This window comes from Ictidomys tridecemlineatus, chromosome 1 (assembly GCF_052094955.1).
Source record: "Ictidomys tridecemlineatus isolate mIctTri1 chromosome 1, mIctTri1.hap1, whole genome shotgun sequence".
Taxonomy (NCBI): domain Eukaryota; kingdom Metazoa; phylum Chordata; class Mammalia; order Rodentia; family Sciuridae; genus Ictidomys; species Ictidomys tridecemlineatus.
Genome location: NC_135477.1, coordinates 32,901,948 through 32,919,997, shown reverse-complemented (window position 1 = coordinate 32,919,997; position 18,050 = coordinate 32,901,948). Strand labels below are relative to the sequence as shown.

General features: G+C 39.6%; 1 protein-coding gene and 1 long non-coding RNA gene across 3 annotated transcripts in view; one reads left to right on the top strand and one right to left on the bottom strand.

Moving 5' to 3' along the window:
• The window catches only part of Myof (myoferlin), a 151,247-nt gene that overhangs the window by 66,918 nt on the left and 66,279 nt on the right, over window positions 1-18,050 (bottom strand). Inside the window, exons 16-19 of one of the 2 annotated variants that reach the window (XM_078037965.1) lie at window positions 16,051-16,133; window positions 13,175-13,213; window positions 8,857-8,981; window positions 7,208-7,324 (exon numbers count right to left, since the gene is read on the bottom strand). In XM_078037965.1, the coding sequence (XP_077894091.1) occupies window positions 7,208-7,324; window positions 8,857-8,981; window positions 13,175-13,213; window positions 16,051-16,133 (364 nt within the window). The remainder of the gene's footprint in view (window positions 1-7,207; window positions 7,325-8,856; window positions 8,982-13,174; window positions 13,214-16,050; window positions 16,134-18,050) is intronic. The other variant, XM_078037972.1, reaches the window with a different exon arrangement.
• On the top strand, window positions 13,677-16,606 carry LOC144375013 (uncharacterized). The gene is made up of 2 exons (XR_013434274.1): window positions 13,677-13,858; window positions 16,033-16,606. It is a non-coding gene; the product is annotated as an uncharacterized LOC144375013 (long non-coding RNA).

The following is an 18,050-nucleotide window of genomic DNA, read 5'->3' as shown; positions in this document are numbered from 1 at the left end:
TGGTTTAAGTAGCCATACTTTGCCATGTGTGAGGCATTCTGCCATTTACTATTGCCTGCATCCCGAGTCTGTCCTGGAACCCTATTGGTATCCAGTCTCTGTGCACACTTGTCCCAGTAAGAGGTGAAAACGTCAGTGTTTATCATCAGAGCCACACATTCTATGCTCCACTGGTGAACTTATGAGACCCACAAATGACTTGACAAATTTCTCAATGTAGCCAGTTTAATTCAAAAGCCCTTAGAGAAGCATCCAGACTTGTAGTTTGAGATTGGAGGTGACACAGGTATCAGACTTTGGCAGAGAATGACTTTTTGTTGTTGTATTTGTTTTCTTTCCAATGCTACCTCACTAGCAATTTTGGGGCTACAATCTAAATAGGAAAGTAGTGACATATTTCACCTCCAGGATGTTAATAAAAATTACTTGAACTCAGTAGGATGTTTGCTAACTGATTATCTTTCCTTCGTTGTCCATGTGTACCTTGGCTCTTATTCAATTAAATGAATCACAATTATAGGTGGGTCTTCTGACTTGTATGAAGCAAGAATGTGGTCATATAATTGTAGAAGTACTCATGCAATCATTTCAAAACTTTTTAAAAATTGTGGTAAAATACTAAAAAAAAAAAATTTGTTAGGTGTACAGTTCAATGGCAGTGGGTTCCATATTGTTGTGCTACCATTACCAACCATCCACACTTAGAACTCTTTATCTTGTAAAACTGATGCTATGTACTCCTCAAATAACAATTCTCCATTTCCTCCTCCCTCCAGTCTATCTGTCTCCATGAATTTTACTACTCTAGATACCTCACATAAATGGAATCAGGCAGTATGTCCTTTTGCATCTGGCTTAATTCACTTAGCAGCATGTCCTCAATATCTTTTATGTTGTAGCATGTGTCAGAATTTTCCTTTTCTTTCTTTCTTTTTTTTTTGGGGGGGGGTGGTATTGGGGATTGAACCCAGGTGCACTTTACCATAGAACCACATCCCCAGTCCTTTTTATTTTTCATTTTGAGACAGGGTTTCCATAAGTTCCACAGGGCCTTCCTAAATTGTGGAGGCTGACTTGGAACCTGCAATCCTCCTGCCTCAGCCTCCTGAGTCACTGCATTACAGGCATATACCACCGCACCCAGCTAATTTCCTTCATTTTAAAGGCCAAATAGCATTCTATTGTAAGACTATACCTCATTTTGCTTATCCATTTATCCATGGATGCACACTTGGATTACTTCTACCTTTTGGCTATTGTGAATGATCCTGCTGTGAACATGGGTATGCAAATATCTGTTTGAGTCTCTGCTTGCAATTCTTTTGCATCTATACCCTGAAGTGGGATTGCTGGATCATAGGGTAACTCTATTGTTCATTTTTGGAGGACTGTTTTAAGAAACTCTGGCCGTGCAGGTAGCTTGTAGTCTTGAAAAATCCCTGGACATTCCATCATTAGAGTCTTCATTTTGGCTAAAGGAAATTTTTGACATGGCATAATAAACTTCCAATAAGACTTTGTCAGAAACTCCTCTGAGCTTTAGTATTTATAGAAGTCTTTCTAGCACGGTGATGGTGCACACCTGTAATCCCAGCGGCTCAGGAAGCTGAGACAGCAGGATTGTGAGTTGAAAGCCAGCCTCAACAACGGCAAAGCGCTAAGCAACTCAGTGAGACAAAACAAAAATACAAAAAAAGGGCTGGGGGGGCTGGGGTTGTGGCTCAGCGGTGAAGTGCTCATGCAGCACGTGTGAGGGCCTGGGTTCGATTCTCAGCACCACTTATAAATAAATAAATTAAATTAAAGTATTAAAAAGGGGCGGGGGGGGGGGCTAGGGATGTGGCTCAGTGGTCAAGTGCCCCTGAGTGCATTCCCTGGTACCAAAACAGAAGAAAAAGTCTTTCTCTCAATTGCACACTGAATCACCTGTGGGGCTTTACTCTGTGCATTGTGAGTTTAAAAGCTTCCCTATCTTGGTCCACTGTCACTTTTTTAGAGGGGATTTGGGGGATTGAAGCTACTTGTCAGGATCTCTATTTTAACTGCTCACAACTAAGCCCTTTGAACTATTCATACTTCAGAACTGTGTAGAAATTGTGGGCTTGAGTCTAAATCGTGTAAAAATTAAAAAGTAGGAAGTTGTTTGTATTAGTCAGTATAACTTCTAGAGAAGGGAAGGAGCTAAAAATAGGAAACATAATTTGGGGCCTGAGTCAGGGCACAGAAGAAAATAACTGGTACTTAAGCCACAGCTAGCTGTTAAGCCAGAATCTGCGGAGTTCATGGGGATATTCGGGAGGGTGGAGATGCTGTGTCTGGCTGGGTCTGCCATTCCATTAGAATTTCTTGGATGCTCTCATGCACAATTTGCAGCCACCCACAGAAGCTCTGATAGGACCCTCACTCTGGAGATTCTGAGCTCTGAAAAGTACAGTCTGGGCTTCTGGCCATCACAACTCCCAATAGAGGAACACACTGTGAGCAAACTGCTATCCACGGAGCATCCTCAGACACTCTGCCAAGTCCAGAGTCTAGGAAGAGTATCCCTGCTATCTGCTCCTCTGCCCCGGGGCCCCACTGCCTTACATTAGGGCAGCTGAAAAATGGGCCTGCCTCCAGACCTTTCCCACTTCCCCTCTGCCTTAAGAACACAAAGAGATGGAGAAAGGAAAAAACAATAAGCACCATTTTAGAGAAGCCGTGAGCCTCAGCTTTTGTTCAGGACCCTCCCTTAGTTGCCTTGGGGCAAAATTGCTTACTGCAAAGGAAAGTTAAAGAATGTAAATTATAGTCTGTTGGACCCAGATGGATGGATGTTTCTTTATTGGGTAAGGCTTCTAATCTTCAGTGACAAGCAAACACAATAGATAAGGTGGTATAGGGCAGGATTTCAGAAGTCATTTTGGGGAAGGAGGTGATTTTTTGCTAAGCGGGTTACTGATACAAGGTAACCGTTTTTGAAAGAGGCTGAGGGTACAGACTTGAGACATTAAAGGTCAATAACAAGGAAGATATGCTCCAAAGAAAGTTGCCCAACTTGACATCTTTGACCTGTTTATTAAAGGTGGCTGATCACTGTTGGAGCTGGTGGAAGAATCTGAACATGCTGTTTCAAATGATATTTATGGATCCCTAAAAGTGGGCCAGAACAAGGAGAGATCTCAAGGAGGCTTCAGCTGAGGGGGAGAGAAAATGCGATTCCATAAAAAGTGCTATGTTAAATGGCACACAGGAGTTGGGGAAAGAGGAACAGGGAGGATGTGGTTCAAGAACACATTCCTGAAGATGGAGACCAAAAAACAGGGTCCTTCTGGGACAGGGCAGAGGTTCCAGAAGCCAGCAGGTGCTTGAATAATAATTGGTCTGCAACATTTGATCTCATGTCTGCCTGATTCCTTCTGTAGAAGCTGCCAGGTTGGCCCCTGTGATACCCACTGCATTGCAAGATCCCCTGCCCAGACCCACTTGGAGCAAGCTCAGTTCTGCTCTAGGGAGATGGGGGAGTTCTTGATCCTCTAGCAATCATGTTGCCTTTTTGTTGTGGCCTTTTGAGCCACACCAAAAATTTTTGTATTTGCATATGACCCAGGATGTGGCACCTCTGTAAGGTGGACAAGGGACATATGCACTCTAGGTTGACTGAATTAACTTAATCTTCCTGGCAGTGGCACAAATGTGCCAGTCTCATTCTCCTCTAGGGCTCCTGGTTGCTTCAAGTGTGGACATGTCCTCAGAATCTCAGTTCCTTTCCTTTTAGTGATGTTAGACTCCTCCATTTCTGTTTCGTTTCATTTTTTTTTATATCTGATTTTTTGTTGTTGTGGTTGTTAAATTCATAAAAAGCTATTTTGTTGTCTGTGTTTAATAATTTGGAGCTAAAAAAATAAATTCTTTTTTATATGCCAGTTAATAAAAAGCTATTCTTTTATATTGTTGACACATACTGTGGACAATATATATTTTTGGCTCTTTGGGTTTTTTTTTTTTTTTTTTGCTTTTATTTTCATTAAATGAATGAAGTGTGTGTTTGCCTGTGTGTATGTGTGTGTGGCTGTTATTTGCACTAAAGAAAACTAATTTGATTTTGCATTTCAGTTAACAAAGGGTTTTTATTTTATCCTTTGTTTGGTCCCTCTCCTTGCCATGTTTCCCCTCCTCTCATTATGGTTGTTTGAAACAAAGAGAAGAAGCATGGACTTAAATTATATTCAGGTGATGGAGCAAAAAAATAGAGAGAGACATCATAATGGTAGAATGTTCATCCGACATGGTATTTCTTCACACCTTTAATTCCAGCTAACATCTTTAAGAGCCAACTTCAGTCCATAACTACTCAAGTCTAAAACTACATGCTGTCTCTGTGCATTTCCTTGGAGGCCTATAGATGGTTTCTAGCCATCTTTCTACATGATCCTGGCAGTAAACAGCATGAAGTTGCCTCATCTTTCCATCTGCCCTCTCCTGTTTTTCTTTTTTCTTAATTTGTCTTCAAGGTCTAGTGTAACTCCTAGACTTTAAAGAGTTGATAGTACTGTGGAGTGGATAAAAAGATGATGACCAGGACCTTAGTGACCAGAGGATCTGTTGCTTTTGGTTCTGTGTCTCTTTAGCACATAAAAAAGGACATGAAACAGGTGTGTATTTTGTGATCTCACAGCAGAAACTCCTGGAATCTGCCCTATGGAGGCTCTTCTTGGTATCTGACCTATCCTTCAGAATTTGGCTTAAAAAGTCAGGATAAGTCCAGCATTCAAGGTCTTCAACTGCTCTTGGTCCTTTGTGGTATTATATTACGTGGACTGGTCTTTTGTGTCTTAGTTTGCTTGGGCTGATAAACAAAAATATCATAAGCTGGGTGACTTATAAATAATGAATATGTATTTCTCACAGTTCTAGAGGCTGGGCAGTCCAGGATCTGGGTGTCAGAAGATTGGGTGTCTGATAAGGGCCATCTGACTATGTGCTCACTTGGTAGAAGGAGCAAAATAGCTCTCTAGGGCCTCTTTTAAAAGGGTTCAAATCTCATGAAGGCAGAGTTCTCATGATCTATGCACCTCCTAATACCATCTCCATGGGCGTTAGGTTTCAACACATGAACGCGAATATTCAGACCATACCAATTTGTAAGGAATATCTTCCCCAGATTACAGGAATACTCAAAATTCAAGAGCATCATAATATTCTAATATTTCCCTAGAAACCATAACAAATTAACTGAAAGTTTGGAGGAGGGGGGACTTTTATATCTTAATTTAGAGTTGCTGGCCCAGTGCCAAGAACAGTGAATACCAGCCTCCCACTCACTGTGCACACCTGGTGGTGGGCTAGGTGTACCGATTAGCATTTCGTATGCCAGTCTCTCACTTCTGATTTAAATTCTCAAATTAGCACAAATCAGGAGTGGTCAAAATTCTTAATGTTTCTTATTATACATCAAGGATTTTTGGGAAAACTCAAAAGTATCAAAACCCTTAACATTAAATCCGAGAAAAGTATTATGGTATTAATTGCATAATTGCATATGTGTTTGTGTAAGAAGACATGGGGAGTAGGGTGATGTGGAAGGACTCACTAATTTTTTGAGAGTTATCCTGCATTGAGCTATTGTAAATACCTGGCCTTTATATTCACTTTTGTATGAGGTTGGTTCAGTAAATAAATCCATCTGAAGACTTTAAAACTAGATGCATTAATGTAAAAAACTAGAAAAACTATCATGTAAAAGCTGTGAATAATTTCTGATTCTAGAGGCAGAAATATAAATTCACATCAAGATGGACCATTGCTATTTTTTTTTTAGAAAAAAAATCACTGAATTGATCCTTAACTATAATGGAAAGCAAATGCCTACCATTGTTCTTTCACAATTTAAATAACCTGAATTGAACCGTTAACTTGGGAACACAAATTTTCAAGCGTATGTTTTAGCCAGAGCTATATTATAATCTTTGCTAACTCGATGGGGAGAAATCTTTCTTTGCCTGTGTAAAGTTGGGATGATCCCCTGCAGCTTGCTTCTGGGGTGAGGCAAAATGAGGGGTGGAAAAAAGCAATCTCAGGAAGAATGTGGAACATGATCCCTTCCTCTTAAAGGAGGAAACAAAGAACTGAAATTGGTGCAGCTCGAAAATTGGACTAAGGATGTTCCAAACATGCTGGAAGACTGACTGTAGGATCCAAGAATATACTGCTTTGGATGCTAACCCGATACAATTATCTTCTTGGACTTCAATAAGCAAAGTTACATTGTTCAGGGAGAAAAGGGAGAGTTTTCTCTCAAGGGAGTGAACATTCTCCCTGTCAATCATCCAGAAAAGCCTGAACTTGAAGGAAGAGAACAGCCTTTGCTCAGTTGGGAACTCATGGAGGCTGGAACTGGACTCTGAAATGATGTGTTCAGGGCACTACCAAAGTCCAGAGAGGATGAGAGCTGAGGCAGGCTGGGAGCAGACAGGAGAGCCTGGGAGACCCAGAAATCTGCTACTTTGTGGTTTCCATTCCACTGTGTTTCCCTATTCTTATCCCAGAGCTGAAAGCTTTTGGAAAGTTACTGTTTGTTTTCTCCATAAAAAATGAGAGCAAGGCCTGTCCTGTGTTTGGATGGAGGGTAAAGAGAGGGCAGGAGCAGCCTGAGGAAGCTGGCAGGCCAGGTGGTTTGGAAGCAGCAAGAAGTGGCCCTGAGCAGAGGAGTGGCAGTGAGCAGGCTGTTCTTGCCAACAATCCAGATTTGTGGGACCCAAGAGCATCGACCTGGGATTCTCAAAAATAGTTAGGAAGGTGAATTTGGAAGACTTCCTGTTTTCAAGGAGAAAGGGGGGCTCAGAGATATGCCAGCTGCCCATGAAAATGGAAATGACTAGTGGTGGCTCTTATGGCAACCTCCTCAGGACTCCGCAGCCTCAGTTAGAAAACAGGGCACACTCAGTTTGAGGTATCTCTCTCCTCTTTGCCTGTTTTCAGTAGAGTACTCACATCTCAAAGGATTCACATCTCCTCACTCTCATAGGGCTGCTGGACATACACGGAGAGGTTGTTGAGCAGTTGCCATGAGGCAAGTCTTTCTCCAGCTCTTCCACAGTTGACCCTTCAGTCCCTGGAGGTCCCCTCTAGGTATGTTTGTTCAGGCAGGCCCATATCAGCCCTTTTACCACCCATCCTCTAAAATACCCTTTTCCATTCGGTGAACTATTCATACTCTAACATTTACCTCAACAACCAGCAGGTCATCATTTGAAATGGGCTCAAGCTTCTTATCTGGTGGTGTCTTTTCAAGGAAAGTGCTTAATTCAACCAAGATCCTGCCTCTGTAGGCAACACCTTCTCCCTGAAAGGCAAGAACACAAGATTATCCTACCAGACATGGATAACAGCAAACACAACTCTGTCTTTTGGTCAGGCTAATACTGCTACAATCTCCTTCTCATGGGTCTAACCTCCAAAATAGATCTGTCAGCAACTCTTGCAGCTAGATTCAGGTCTTTGGTTTTTTTTTTTTAATTGATTCATTTTTAATTGGTACATTATAGTCATACATAAAAATGGAATTTCTTGTGATATGTTCATACATGCACATGACAGAGTTTGGCTGATTTCATTCTTCTCTTCCTCCTCATTCCCATCCCTCCTTCCTACCCCTAATTCCCCTTCCTCTTCTACAGGGTTGTCCTTTCTATTAGTTTCATGGGGCTTCTTACTCATGTTTTTTAATTCCTTATTTCTCCTTAGCTTCCACATATAAAAGAAAACAATCCGGTATTTTATTTTTATTTATTTTTATTTTTTGTGGTGCTGGGGATTGAACCCAGGGATTTGTGCGTGCAGGACAAGCACTTTACCAATCAAGCCCTTGATCATGTCTTGGATTCTGAAAGAAGAGCCATCTACTTGAAGAAGGGTCCCAAAGAGTGCCATGGGGTTCTAGGGCCGAAAGCAATCTTAGCCATGTCTGAGGACAGAGGCTTTTAAGCCCTGCTCTGAACCTGTTAGGGGGTCCAAGAGGCAGGGAGGTGGAGGTGAATGAGAATAAGCTTCCCTCATCTTACTCAAGCAGAATAGCTCTGCAGTTATCTGTGTTAACTTGGCTCTTTTTTCCCTCTTCTTAGAATAAGGAGGCTGCCATGCTCGACACTGGGGCAAGTCTCAGTAGCCAGGAAGTAAAGGAGGAGGAAGTTCTGGGTGTAGTGGAGAATGAGGATGAAAAATGGACACCCGTCTCACAGTACACCGCAGCATTGGCAGTAGAATCTTCTGGAGACGGAGAGAGCACCCCAATTCCACAGCTGTCTCCCACCTCTCTTTCCTAGGACTTTTTCTCTCTAGCTTTGTCCCTTTCCTGAACCATGGGAGATAACGAAATGACATTCAGCTTCTATTATAATAGAAAGAGCATTTCTCATCTCTGGGGCCCCATCTTCTCATCTATGAAAGGAAAGAGCTGGATCAGGTCAGGGATAGCAAAGTGTTTCAGCAGGCAATGCATGTCACCGCAATTGTTAGCAAATTCCTGGAATATGGTGTTGAAAAGAATTGCAAGGCAGCGTGGTGTCTTATGAGAAAAGAGAGCCAACACTGACCCTTGATGTCTTCTGTAAGTGTAAAAGTTGAAGGGAAGAAATGTCATTTGCTGTCACCAAATTAGACTAGATGATCTCCAGGATTCTTTCCTATTCTCACATGCTAAGACTTGAGGAGTGCAAGACTTAACCCTTCAACACTTGATCACTTGTGTGGTGGGTCTGTGTGCATACGTGTGTGCAGGGGATACTACCTAAATAGGATATTAATTACAACATTATCAGAAGGAATCACATCAACCCAGTGCTCATTAATAAGAAGTTCCTTAATTGAGAGACTAACCTTTCCAGTATTTAGCTCATCATAGGGGTCTGGGAATCCTGTGTACTCTCTGGGGCTTCCATAAAGGTTCAGATAGCAAGGACCAAATGTCGGAACAAAGCCCACTTCTGTTTCTCCTGTATTTGCTGAGAGATGGACATCATCATTGGATTTCAGACTTTTAACATTCAATATATTGAAATAAATGTTAGTTATTAGCTAGTTAAGAGAGGTTATTTTTCTCCACTTCATGAGTTAGTTGTATTAGTGAAAATTATAAGCACTCGTGAGACTTGCCATATATCCTTTCTGTTATTATTATGATATGAAATAAAAACATTTTAGGGGTATTCTGGGCAAATATATTCCTACAAAAAGATAAAGCTATTCAGTTGAAGAAATAACAAGATTTTTAAGTTGATCACATTTTTTGCAAGTTTATAAATGGCATGGTATTAAACACAAAGTTGAAAATTGGGGTAAAAGATTACATTGTTTTGAGAGGTCATTTAAATTGAACATCAGATTAACTTAATTTGTTCCAAAAAGATGTCAGTTAACCTCAAGCAGTTAGTGTAAATCTGGCAGATGCTGCTAAAAATACATTTAAAAACTTGTGTGTAACAATGAACCACCTGCTTATGGTAATAATAAAGTGTTATTCAGAAGTGATATAAAAATTACCCTTCACAGGGCTGGGGTTGTGGCTCAGTGGTAGAGTGCTCACCTACCACGTGTGAGGCCCTGGGTTGGATCCTCAGCACCACATTAAATAAATAAATAAATAAATAAATAAATAAATAAATAAAATGGAGGTGTATAAAAATTACCCTTCATGACTTTGTATATCTGATTATCATCTGATAAACTCTAAATTTCTGCTGTTTGGATTCATCAAGACTACTAACCATTAAAGAGCAATGATAATGTAAGGAAATAGTCAAATCAAGAGGAAATTGTAGTGAAGGCCGGGAAACATAAGAACTATCTCCAACAATGTGAATGATCTCTATGTAAAAGGGATAAACTTGTCTACAAAAACAGAGTTAGGACCACTTCTGGGAGATATATGGAGGCCAACTTTGGTCCACTCAGTGTAAGGAAGAATGTTCTATGAATTAGAGATGTCAAACAATGAACAAATGACATTGGGGTAATCAAAAGACGTGTTGAAGCAAAGATTTCTGTCTTTCAGGCTTTCTTGTCTGTCAAGATAATTCCTGTTATGGATGTGAGGTTGACCTGATCACATCAATGGAATTTTGCCACTTAAAGTTCAAAACTAAGGGTGAAAGTTAAATGTGAAGTAGCAGGTACGACCATGAATAATTGACCTAACCATATAGATGTATTTCACTGTCATTTTCACCAGGTGAAGCTCCCTGCATGTCTAAATGGAAGTGTGCACTTTCAGAGGGAGATAGAAACCAGGCACACTAGAAGAAATTAGCCAACTAAAAATCTCAGTGAAGAGAGGCAAGGGAGGGGCATTTAACTTAAGATGTAGAAAAGTAACACATGATAGCTTAAGAATGACTCTTGGTAAACATCCTGGGTGTAACATTTCATATCTGTTTGGGAATTTTTTGTGAAACACAATCAGGATCAACAGTTTTCCTAACAGATATTTCTGTAAATCATGTTATCGTCTTCTAGAAAAAAAAGCTGGATGATTGGGACTGGGATTGTGGCTCGGCGGTAGAGTGCTTGCCTAGCACCGGCAGGACCTGGGTTTGATCCTCAGCACCACATAAAAATAAAGGCATTGTGTTGAGTTCATATACACCTAAGAAATAAATATTTTTTAAAAAATAAGCTGGATGAAATAAATGACTATTCTATCAAATCATACAAATTGGTTTGGCTTCATCCAGAACATTGCAAATTATTAATAAGTAGGACTTAGATTTTTCTTATGCTAAAATATTTCAGTGTGGGGGAGGAAAGTTGGGTAGGAATAAGGGATTAAAGCAGAGACTCATAAAGAAGAAAAGAAGTAATTTATAGAAGATGAATATCAGAATGTTGAATTACAGAATGTTGATGTTGGAATGGTCGCTAAAGCTATTGCTCCCTTCATGTCATAGTGTGGATGGGCAACTAGAGCTCACAGAGGTGAGGTGACTTGTCAAAAGACCTCACAAATTGGTAGATTAAGGTCTGGATCTTGATTTTCAAAGCTCAGACAAGATCTCCTTTCACCACCATCCAGTCCTCCATTCTACTCTCATCTCCACCTGGTTCCCAAGGGTGACTGTGCTGTTTGTCATGAATATTTGCCTTTTGTTAGAGATCTTTAGGGATGGAGACACAAATTGTCAATAATGACCCACTGCAGGTCACTTTTATACCCAGGGCTTAATTCTTTTTGTCCAACCAAATTGCTTTTCCAGTTTAAAATATTTAAAATTCCTTTTGACTTGTTCAGTTGGGTACTCACATGAAGAACCCTCCTTCCATGTGTTCATGTGTTGCTATGATTTGGATGTAAGGTGTCCCCCAAAAGTTCATGTGAGAGACAATGTAAGAGGGTTTAGAGGTGAAATGATTGGGTTAGGAGAGCCTTAACATTATCAGTGCATTAATCCACTTGAAAGGATTAATTGGGTGTAAACTATAGGCAGGTAGGGTATGTCTGGAGAAGGTGAGTCATTGGGGGAATGCCTTAGGGTTCATAGTTTGTTCATGATGAGACAAACTCTCTCTTTCTCTCTGCTTCTGGTGCAACGTTCCTGAGCTGCTTTCCTCTTCTACACACTTCTGCCATGATGCGCTGCCTCACCTCATGCTCACAACAGTGGAGTCGGTGGTCCATGGACTAAGACCTCTGAAACTGTTTCCTGAAACTGTTTCCTCCTTAAAATTGTTCTTGTCAAGTCATTTGGTCACAGCAATGAGAAACCTGACTAAAACATGTCAACATGGTCTCTTGGGAAAGATATTCTCTCACAAGCTAAGTGTCCTCCTGCCATCAAATATTCCTAACCCATTTTATGCATAGTTGTCACCTCAAACTTCCCAGTGTCCTTCCTGAAGAGCCCATAAAAAATAAAGTAAAAATTCTTTATCTTGGTCATTGAGTTTCCTGTGATCTAGCTACAACCTACTTCTTTAAAAAAAAATATATATATATATTGCTAGTTACAGATGGACACAATACCTTTATTTATTTTTTTATATGGTGCTGTGAATCGAATCCAGTGCCTCACACATGCTAGGCAAGTACTCTCCTGCTGAGCCACAACCCTAGCCCTACAATCTACTTCTTAAGCAGTATTTTTCATGCCTTTCATGCCTCTCTGAAGCCATTGACATTTTTGACTTCTACAAATTATTACTATACATTTTAGTTTTTAGAACTTTAGATACTGCTTTTCCCTGTGACTAGGGTATAAACTCCTTTTAAGGGAAGTGGGCAGGATTTAAGCAGGTTAAATACCCAGTACTGCTTCTACAGAGTACTGCTACAGAAATATCTGTTAGTTGGATGAACAAATGAAGGACTGAAGTGTTGTCCAACCTGCAAACCTAAGGACTGCTCTGTGTTCCTCCCAAGTCTGATTACAAGATGATGAAATTTATTTCTTAAAACAATTAAGAACTGGGCATTGTGTGAGCTATATAAAGGCAGAAGATATCATTTTAGAGGAGCACTGACCTTGAGAGTTTGCAAAGCTTTACATGTGCAATATCTTTTCACCCTCTCACACAACCTTGGGCAATTAGCATAGCAAGTCTTAAAAAATTTATCTGCCAGATGACCTCTCCAAATCACAGAATCTTCGTTAATTAGAGAAACAATAACATCTGCCTTGGGAGAACTGTGACAGCTAAGACTGAGCAAACTTGCAAAAAATGGCGAGTGCTATACAACCCAAAGTACATGGCATGATGCCTTATATTCGGGAGGTGACCTTCAGGGTAAAAAGTGGAAAATGTTCATATCTTCCAACCTAAAGATCCATGTTGGAAGTGGGGAAAAGCTACATCATCATTTCAGAATAATTGATTTAGTGCCCCATATTTCTACCTACTGAACCTAAACAATGACAAAAAATGTTACATCTCACAAATAATTATCTGCAATGAAACCACATGAGAGGTGTGTGCATCTAGGGGAAAATAGGAAAGATGTGGCAATGTCTGATTAGCAAATTTGTTTTAAGTTTAGCCATGCAACACACCCATATACTCATAAGAAAACTATTACTTTAGCAAAACTATTTTTGAAGCAGCAAAATGTCAAAAAAAGGTTCTAAAGGCAATCAATTAATATATTCTTAGTAAGGTAATAGTAGATAGAAAGCTTTAATAGACAGCAAAATTACAAAGCATAAACCTGTATATGATGCAGACCCAGTTCCCGAAGATGAGAAATCTATATAGTAAAAATATGATTGGTTAAAAAACAAGAGCAACATGGCATTATAAAACAGACACTGAAAAGTTAATCAAACCTTGTGCCAGGTAAGTGATTAAGCAACAACAGAAAAATCCCAAATTCAGACCCAAATCACATGACACTCTTGTAATTTATACATGTCTTATGGCTTAAATGTAAAACGGTTCAAGACTTTGTGACAATTTTCAGAGCCACCACACACAAATGACCCCACTCCCCAGTTCCAGGGAATAGGTATCTAAGAAGAGCCAGCTTCCTACCACCAAGGAAGGTCTGGTGAAGTTACCAACGCTTCCTTTTTTTTTTTTTTTTTTTTTTTTTTAAGAAAACATTTACTTGTCTTATGGCTGACTTAGTTGGGACCAAAGCCAGAATATCCAAGTTAATTTAGTCTGAGGCTGTGTAAGCAAACGCCTGTAGTTAAGCTTGTAGTTAATGGCACATCGTGTTATTCAAAGCATGGTTTGTTCTTCTGAGGGCGGGATGACAGCTCATTGTTATTTTGAGACACTAACAGACTGCAGGGCCTACAGTGAGAAGGTCTTGGAGAGGGGCTGAAACTGCTTTAACCATTTCTGGTTTTAATTCTTCTGGATGGGAGTGAGTCTGTTAAACTAAATGGTGAGTCTGTTAAACTAAATGAAGTAGTTAACAAATATTTCTTGAATAAGTATGTTTAGATATTAATTGATATCTTCCTACTATAATAAATGGATTTAGGTCCTTTTTACCCTCCCTGCATACAGTCATAGCATGATTATAGATTCCTCTATTGGTTCTCTCTGTGATTGAATCTGCAGTGGTATCTGGATTGCTCACTTTCTAAGAAGAGGGTACTGGTGCTCCTATCTTCCACCTCCTTCTCCTTCTAACCTCTCTTTTTCTGTCCTTCTTTTACATTGTAATGGGAAATGACATTTACACTCTGTTCAGAGCTTGGGCTATGAGTTTTATAAAAATTAAGAAACTATGGGTTCCTGTGGCACAAACCTGTGATCCTGTGACTCGGGAAGCTGAGGCAGGAGGATCTTGAGTTCAAGACCAGCCTCAGCAATTTATCGAGGCCTTAAGCAACTTAGCAAGACCCTGACACCACATAAAAAAGAAAAAGGGCTGTGGATTTGCCTCAGTGGTTAAGTGGCGCTGGGTTCAATCCCTGGTACCAAAAAAAAAAAAAAAAAAGAAAAGAAACTAACAGCCAGGCAAGGTTGTATATGCTCATAATCCCAGCAACTCAGAGGCTAAGACAGAAGGATCCCAAGTTTGAAGCCAGCCCCAGCAATTTAGCAAGGTCCTCAGCAACTTAGTGAGAACCTGTTTCAAAATAAAAAATGAAGAAAGGATTGGAGATATAGCTCAATGGTAACGCACCCCTGGGTTAAATCCCCAGGACCAATAAAAAATTAAAGAAAGAATAAATAGTGCTTATATTGTATTATATATATATTATTATTATACATTATATTATATATTATATATACATATATTGTATAAATATTATAATATATACATACATATGTATATGTATTCATTGCCATATAAATATTGTTCTCTGCAGAGGAAAGGAAAGGGTTGTGATTACACTTCTTTACTGAGAAGCTCTGGTGTTATGATCTCCATGCCACTCAGTAGAAAACATTCATAAGATTTCTTTCTTACCTTCTACCATTTGCTTAAAATAATGACACACATGACTTTTTATTTGAACTATATCTGTTTTGTTCACCTCTTTGTGATTTTGGAGGGAGGATTTATAATTGCTTTTCTTTTTTAACTCTTGAGCTAGGTAATTGATACTCTTTTTGCCATTTCTTGAATATCTTCCAGATTTTTATACATGCTCTTGGTTAGGATTAAAAATTGTCTTTTTAGCCAGATGCAGTGGCATATACCTGTAACCCTAGTTACTAGAGAGACTGAGACAGGAAGATTGCAAGTTCAAGGCCACCCTGGGCAAATTAGCAAGACTCTGTCTCGGAGTCAAAAAAATAAAAAAGGGCAGGGGATGTAGCTCAGTGATTTAGAGCACTCCTGGGTTCAATCCTTAGTACTCTCCCCCCAAAATCAAGCAAAACAAAACCAGATAGAGTCCTGTCTTAAGATGAGAAGAGAGGAAATGTGAGTTTCTCAGGACAAAATTTTGTCTCAAATTCTTCCACTTTACTCAATATGTTTTACATATTTGCAATTACAAGATTTTTTTTTGGTAACAAAAAATAAGCTTATGGTATTAATGTATTATCATTAAGTTTTCCTCTTATCACCTTAGCTTTCTTTCCTTCATTATCTACTATAACTTCTGGCATTCACACAGAACCATAATGCCAGGTTCAGGTAAACAGTGCTCAAGTGTAGAAAATGGTAAAAGGAGAAATGTAGTGGTTTTAACACCTGTTAGAGTGAAAACAAAACACAGCTTAGGGAGGGGAGATGACATGATTCATCGACATCTGACCTCATTAATTCCCACCAAGAGAATCCTTTGAGATGGGAATATTATTTTACATTTGGGTGAACTTGTATCAATGCCACTCTGAAAAATCAGCTGTTGACACTCTGTACTGACAATTAAAACTTCATGAAACAGCTATATGGACAAAAGGCTTTGGGTAGGAGCAAGACAGTTGTTGAACTGCTTTTTGACTGGATTATTAATTATTCTTCTGGTCATCACCAAAATATCACTGACATGGATCATTAAGCTCATCATATTCGGCTTTTAAGAAACCAAGCCTACTTCCAGGTGGCTCCCAGTTCATTCTTCCTCCAAAGTTTTGTATCCTGTCTCGTTCCAGATCTGCTGAATGTCTTACCTTCTACTTCTCCACCAGAGGCAGCAATTTTAGAGAGGTATAGATATGTTGTCCCAACAACATCATTTTTGGTGAGACGGTCCCTGTGTGAAAGAACAGGTTAAGGCCCGGATCTATAAAAATATGTCTTCATTTCAACAAGAAAGAAGAAAAAGATACCAATACATACCCACCTGAAGGAATAATTAACTAAAGACTGAAAATATTTTTTAAAAAATTAAAAGAAAGGACTGGAAAATACCTCAGACCTCAGAAATCATAAAAACTCCCCACCCCCATCTCCTGTCCAGGCTTTTGATTCAGTCAACCTGGGTTAAGCACCAAGAGTGTACATTTTAAGTATATTCTGATGCAGATGGCTTTTTAACCACCCTTTAGAAACATTGATCTAACTGGACAATTCATTCAACAGGTTCGAAAGTAAAATTTTACAGAAAGGTCACTGGATTTTTCTATGGCTACACTTAATATCATTGTCATAAGATGAATCAATGGATTATAGCCACGTTACATTATGAGCATAATGTAATTATATCGAATAAAATAGTTCTATGTATCTTATTTGACCATGTTCATACTAACTGTGATGATGGCTTAACAATCACAATGGGTTCTATCTAAGGACACATCAGGCTCTATCTAAGGACGTATCACAGGAAGAAAAATTCCCTTCTAATTCAATTCTAATATTTAGCAAGCACCTACTATGTGATAGCTGCTGTTTCTCTGAGTGTGTCTGCTTGCCTGAAACCTAAATCTTGCCTATGTTGTAGGGACAAATTTGTCCACGCTCTCTACAAGTAATAAAATATCATATATCCTTCTGTGGGTATCTTGAGGAGCCTGTGAGCCTAACCATGAAATGGTCTCAGGTTGGGCACATGTTATGAACATTGTTTGCTTTAGATCTCTTATTTTTATTCCATCTGGTTTCATGTCCCCTCTGAAGTCAAAGGCCCCATGGGAAGAAGCAAAGTCTCAGTATTTGGGGGAAGGATTAGAGAATAGTATATTAGATTATAGGAAGTGACTAATAAAATATAATTTGCTGGAGAAAATGTTATTTATGGGTATTAAATCACATGCATAGGGTCTGAATATTTTTGGTTCACTCAGTGGGTTCAGGCTATATTTGAAGAATCTTTAGCTTTTCCTCAGTTGTTCAAATACCCTGTAGGATATGTGACCTAAGATCTGGTTCCCAGTGTTCTTCAGGTAAGCAGGGTCTTTCTATTCACTCTAATTTACACTAGTTGCTTTGGAGAGGGGCAGCCTAGGTCAGATATAAACCCACCTTTATAGTGACCACAGGAAACTCTGGGATGGTTCAATTAGTAAATGGTCCACTGTAGAGTCCATAGATCAGAGTGGTCATCTGAGCTACCTATATTCCCAAGGGTCCCTGAGGCCCCTGGAGCACCTTCTATAGTGGCCTGAGGGTCCAAAATGCCTTAAAATTTTCTGTCACTAAAGAAGGGAGTGTTTTGTGCTGAAGGCCCTACTGTGACTCTCCATTAATTGTGGTGTAGTCACTGAACCAATGAGCCCCACTCTCCTCCCACACACCTCCTTGTCAGTATGATAATAGGGTACTAACGAAAGTCAAATATATTCGGACAAAAGAGAGACTGTGGAGACAGGCAGGCCCAACCAGATCTTTAACATCCAAGTGACTGTGGGCAAGTTACCTGACCTCTCTGAGCACCAGTGTCCCCATCTGTAAAATGAATCTAGGAGTCAACTCAACCCCCCCTCCCACAGGGTTAATCTAAAAACGAACTGGGATAATGTAGGCCAGGCACTTGGCAGTGCTCAGAAAATGATAGCCAACATAATATGCATTTGTGATGATGATGATGATGAAGACAATGTGATATTTGCCCTGGTTCCACTTTCAGAGATCCAAAGACTGAGAGTTGAATACTCCATCTAGTCAGAACATTCTAAGAATAGTCTTGTTGTAGCCAATCAGTGCTGAGAGGCTGGTTTAGTCAAAATTC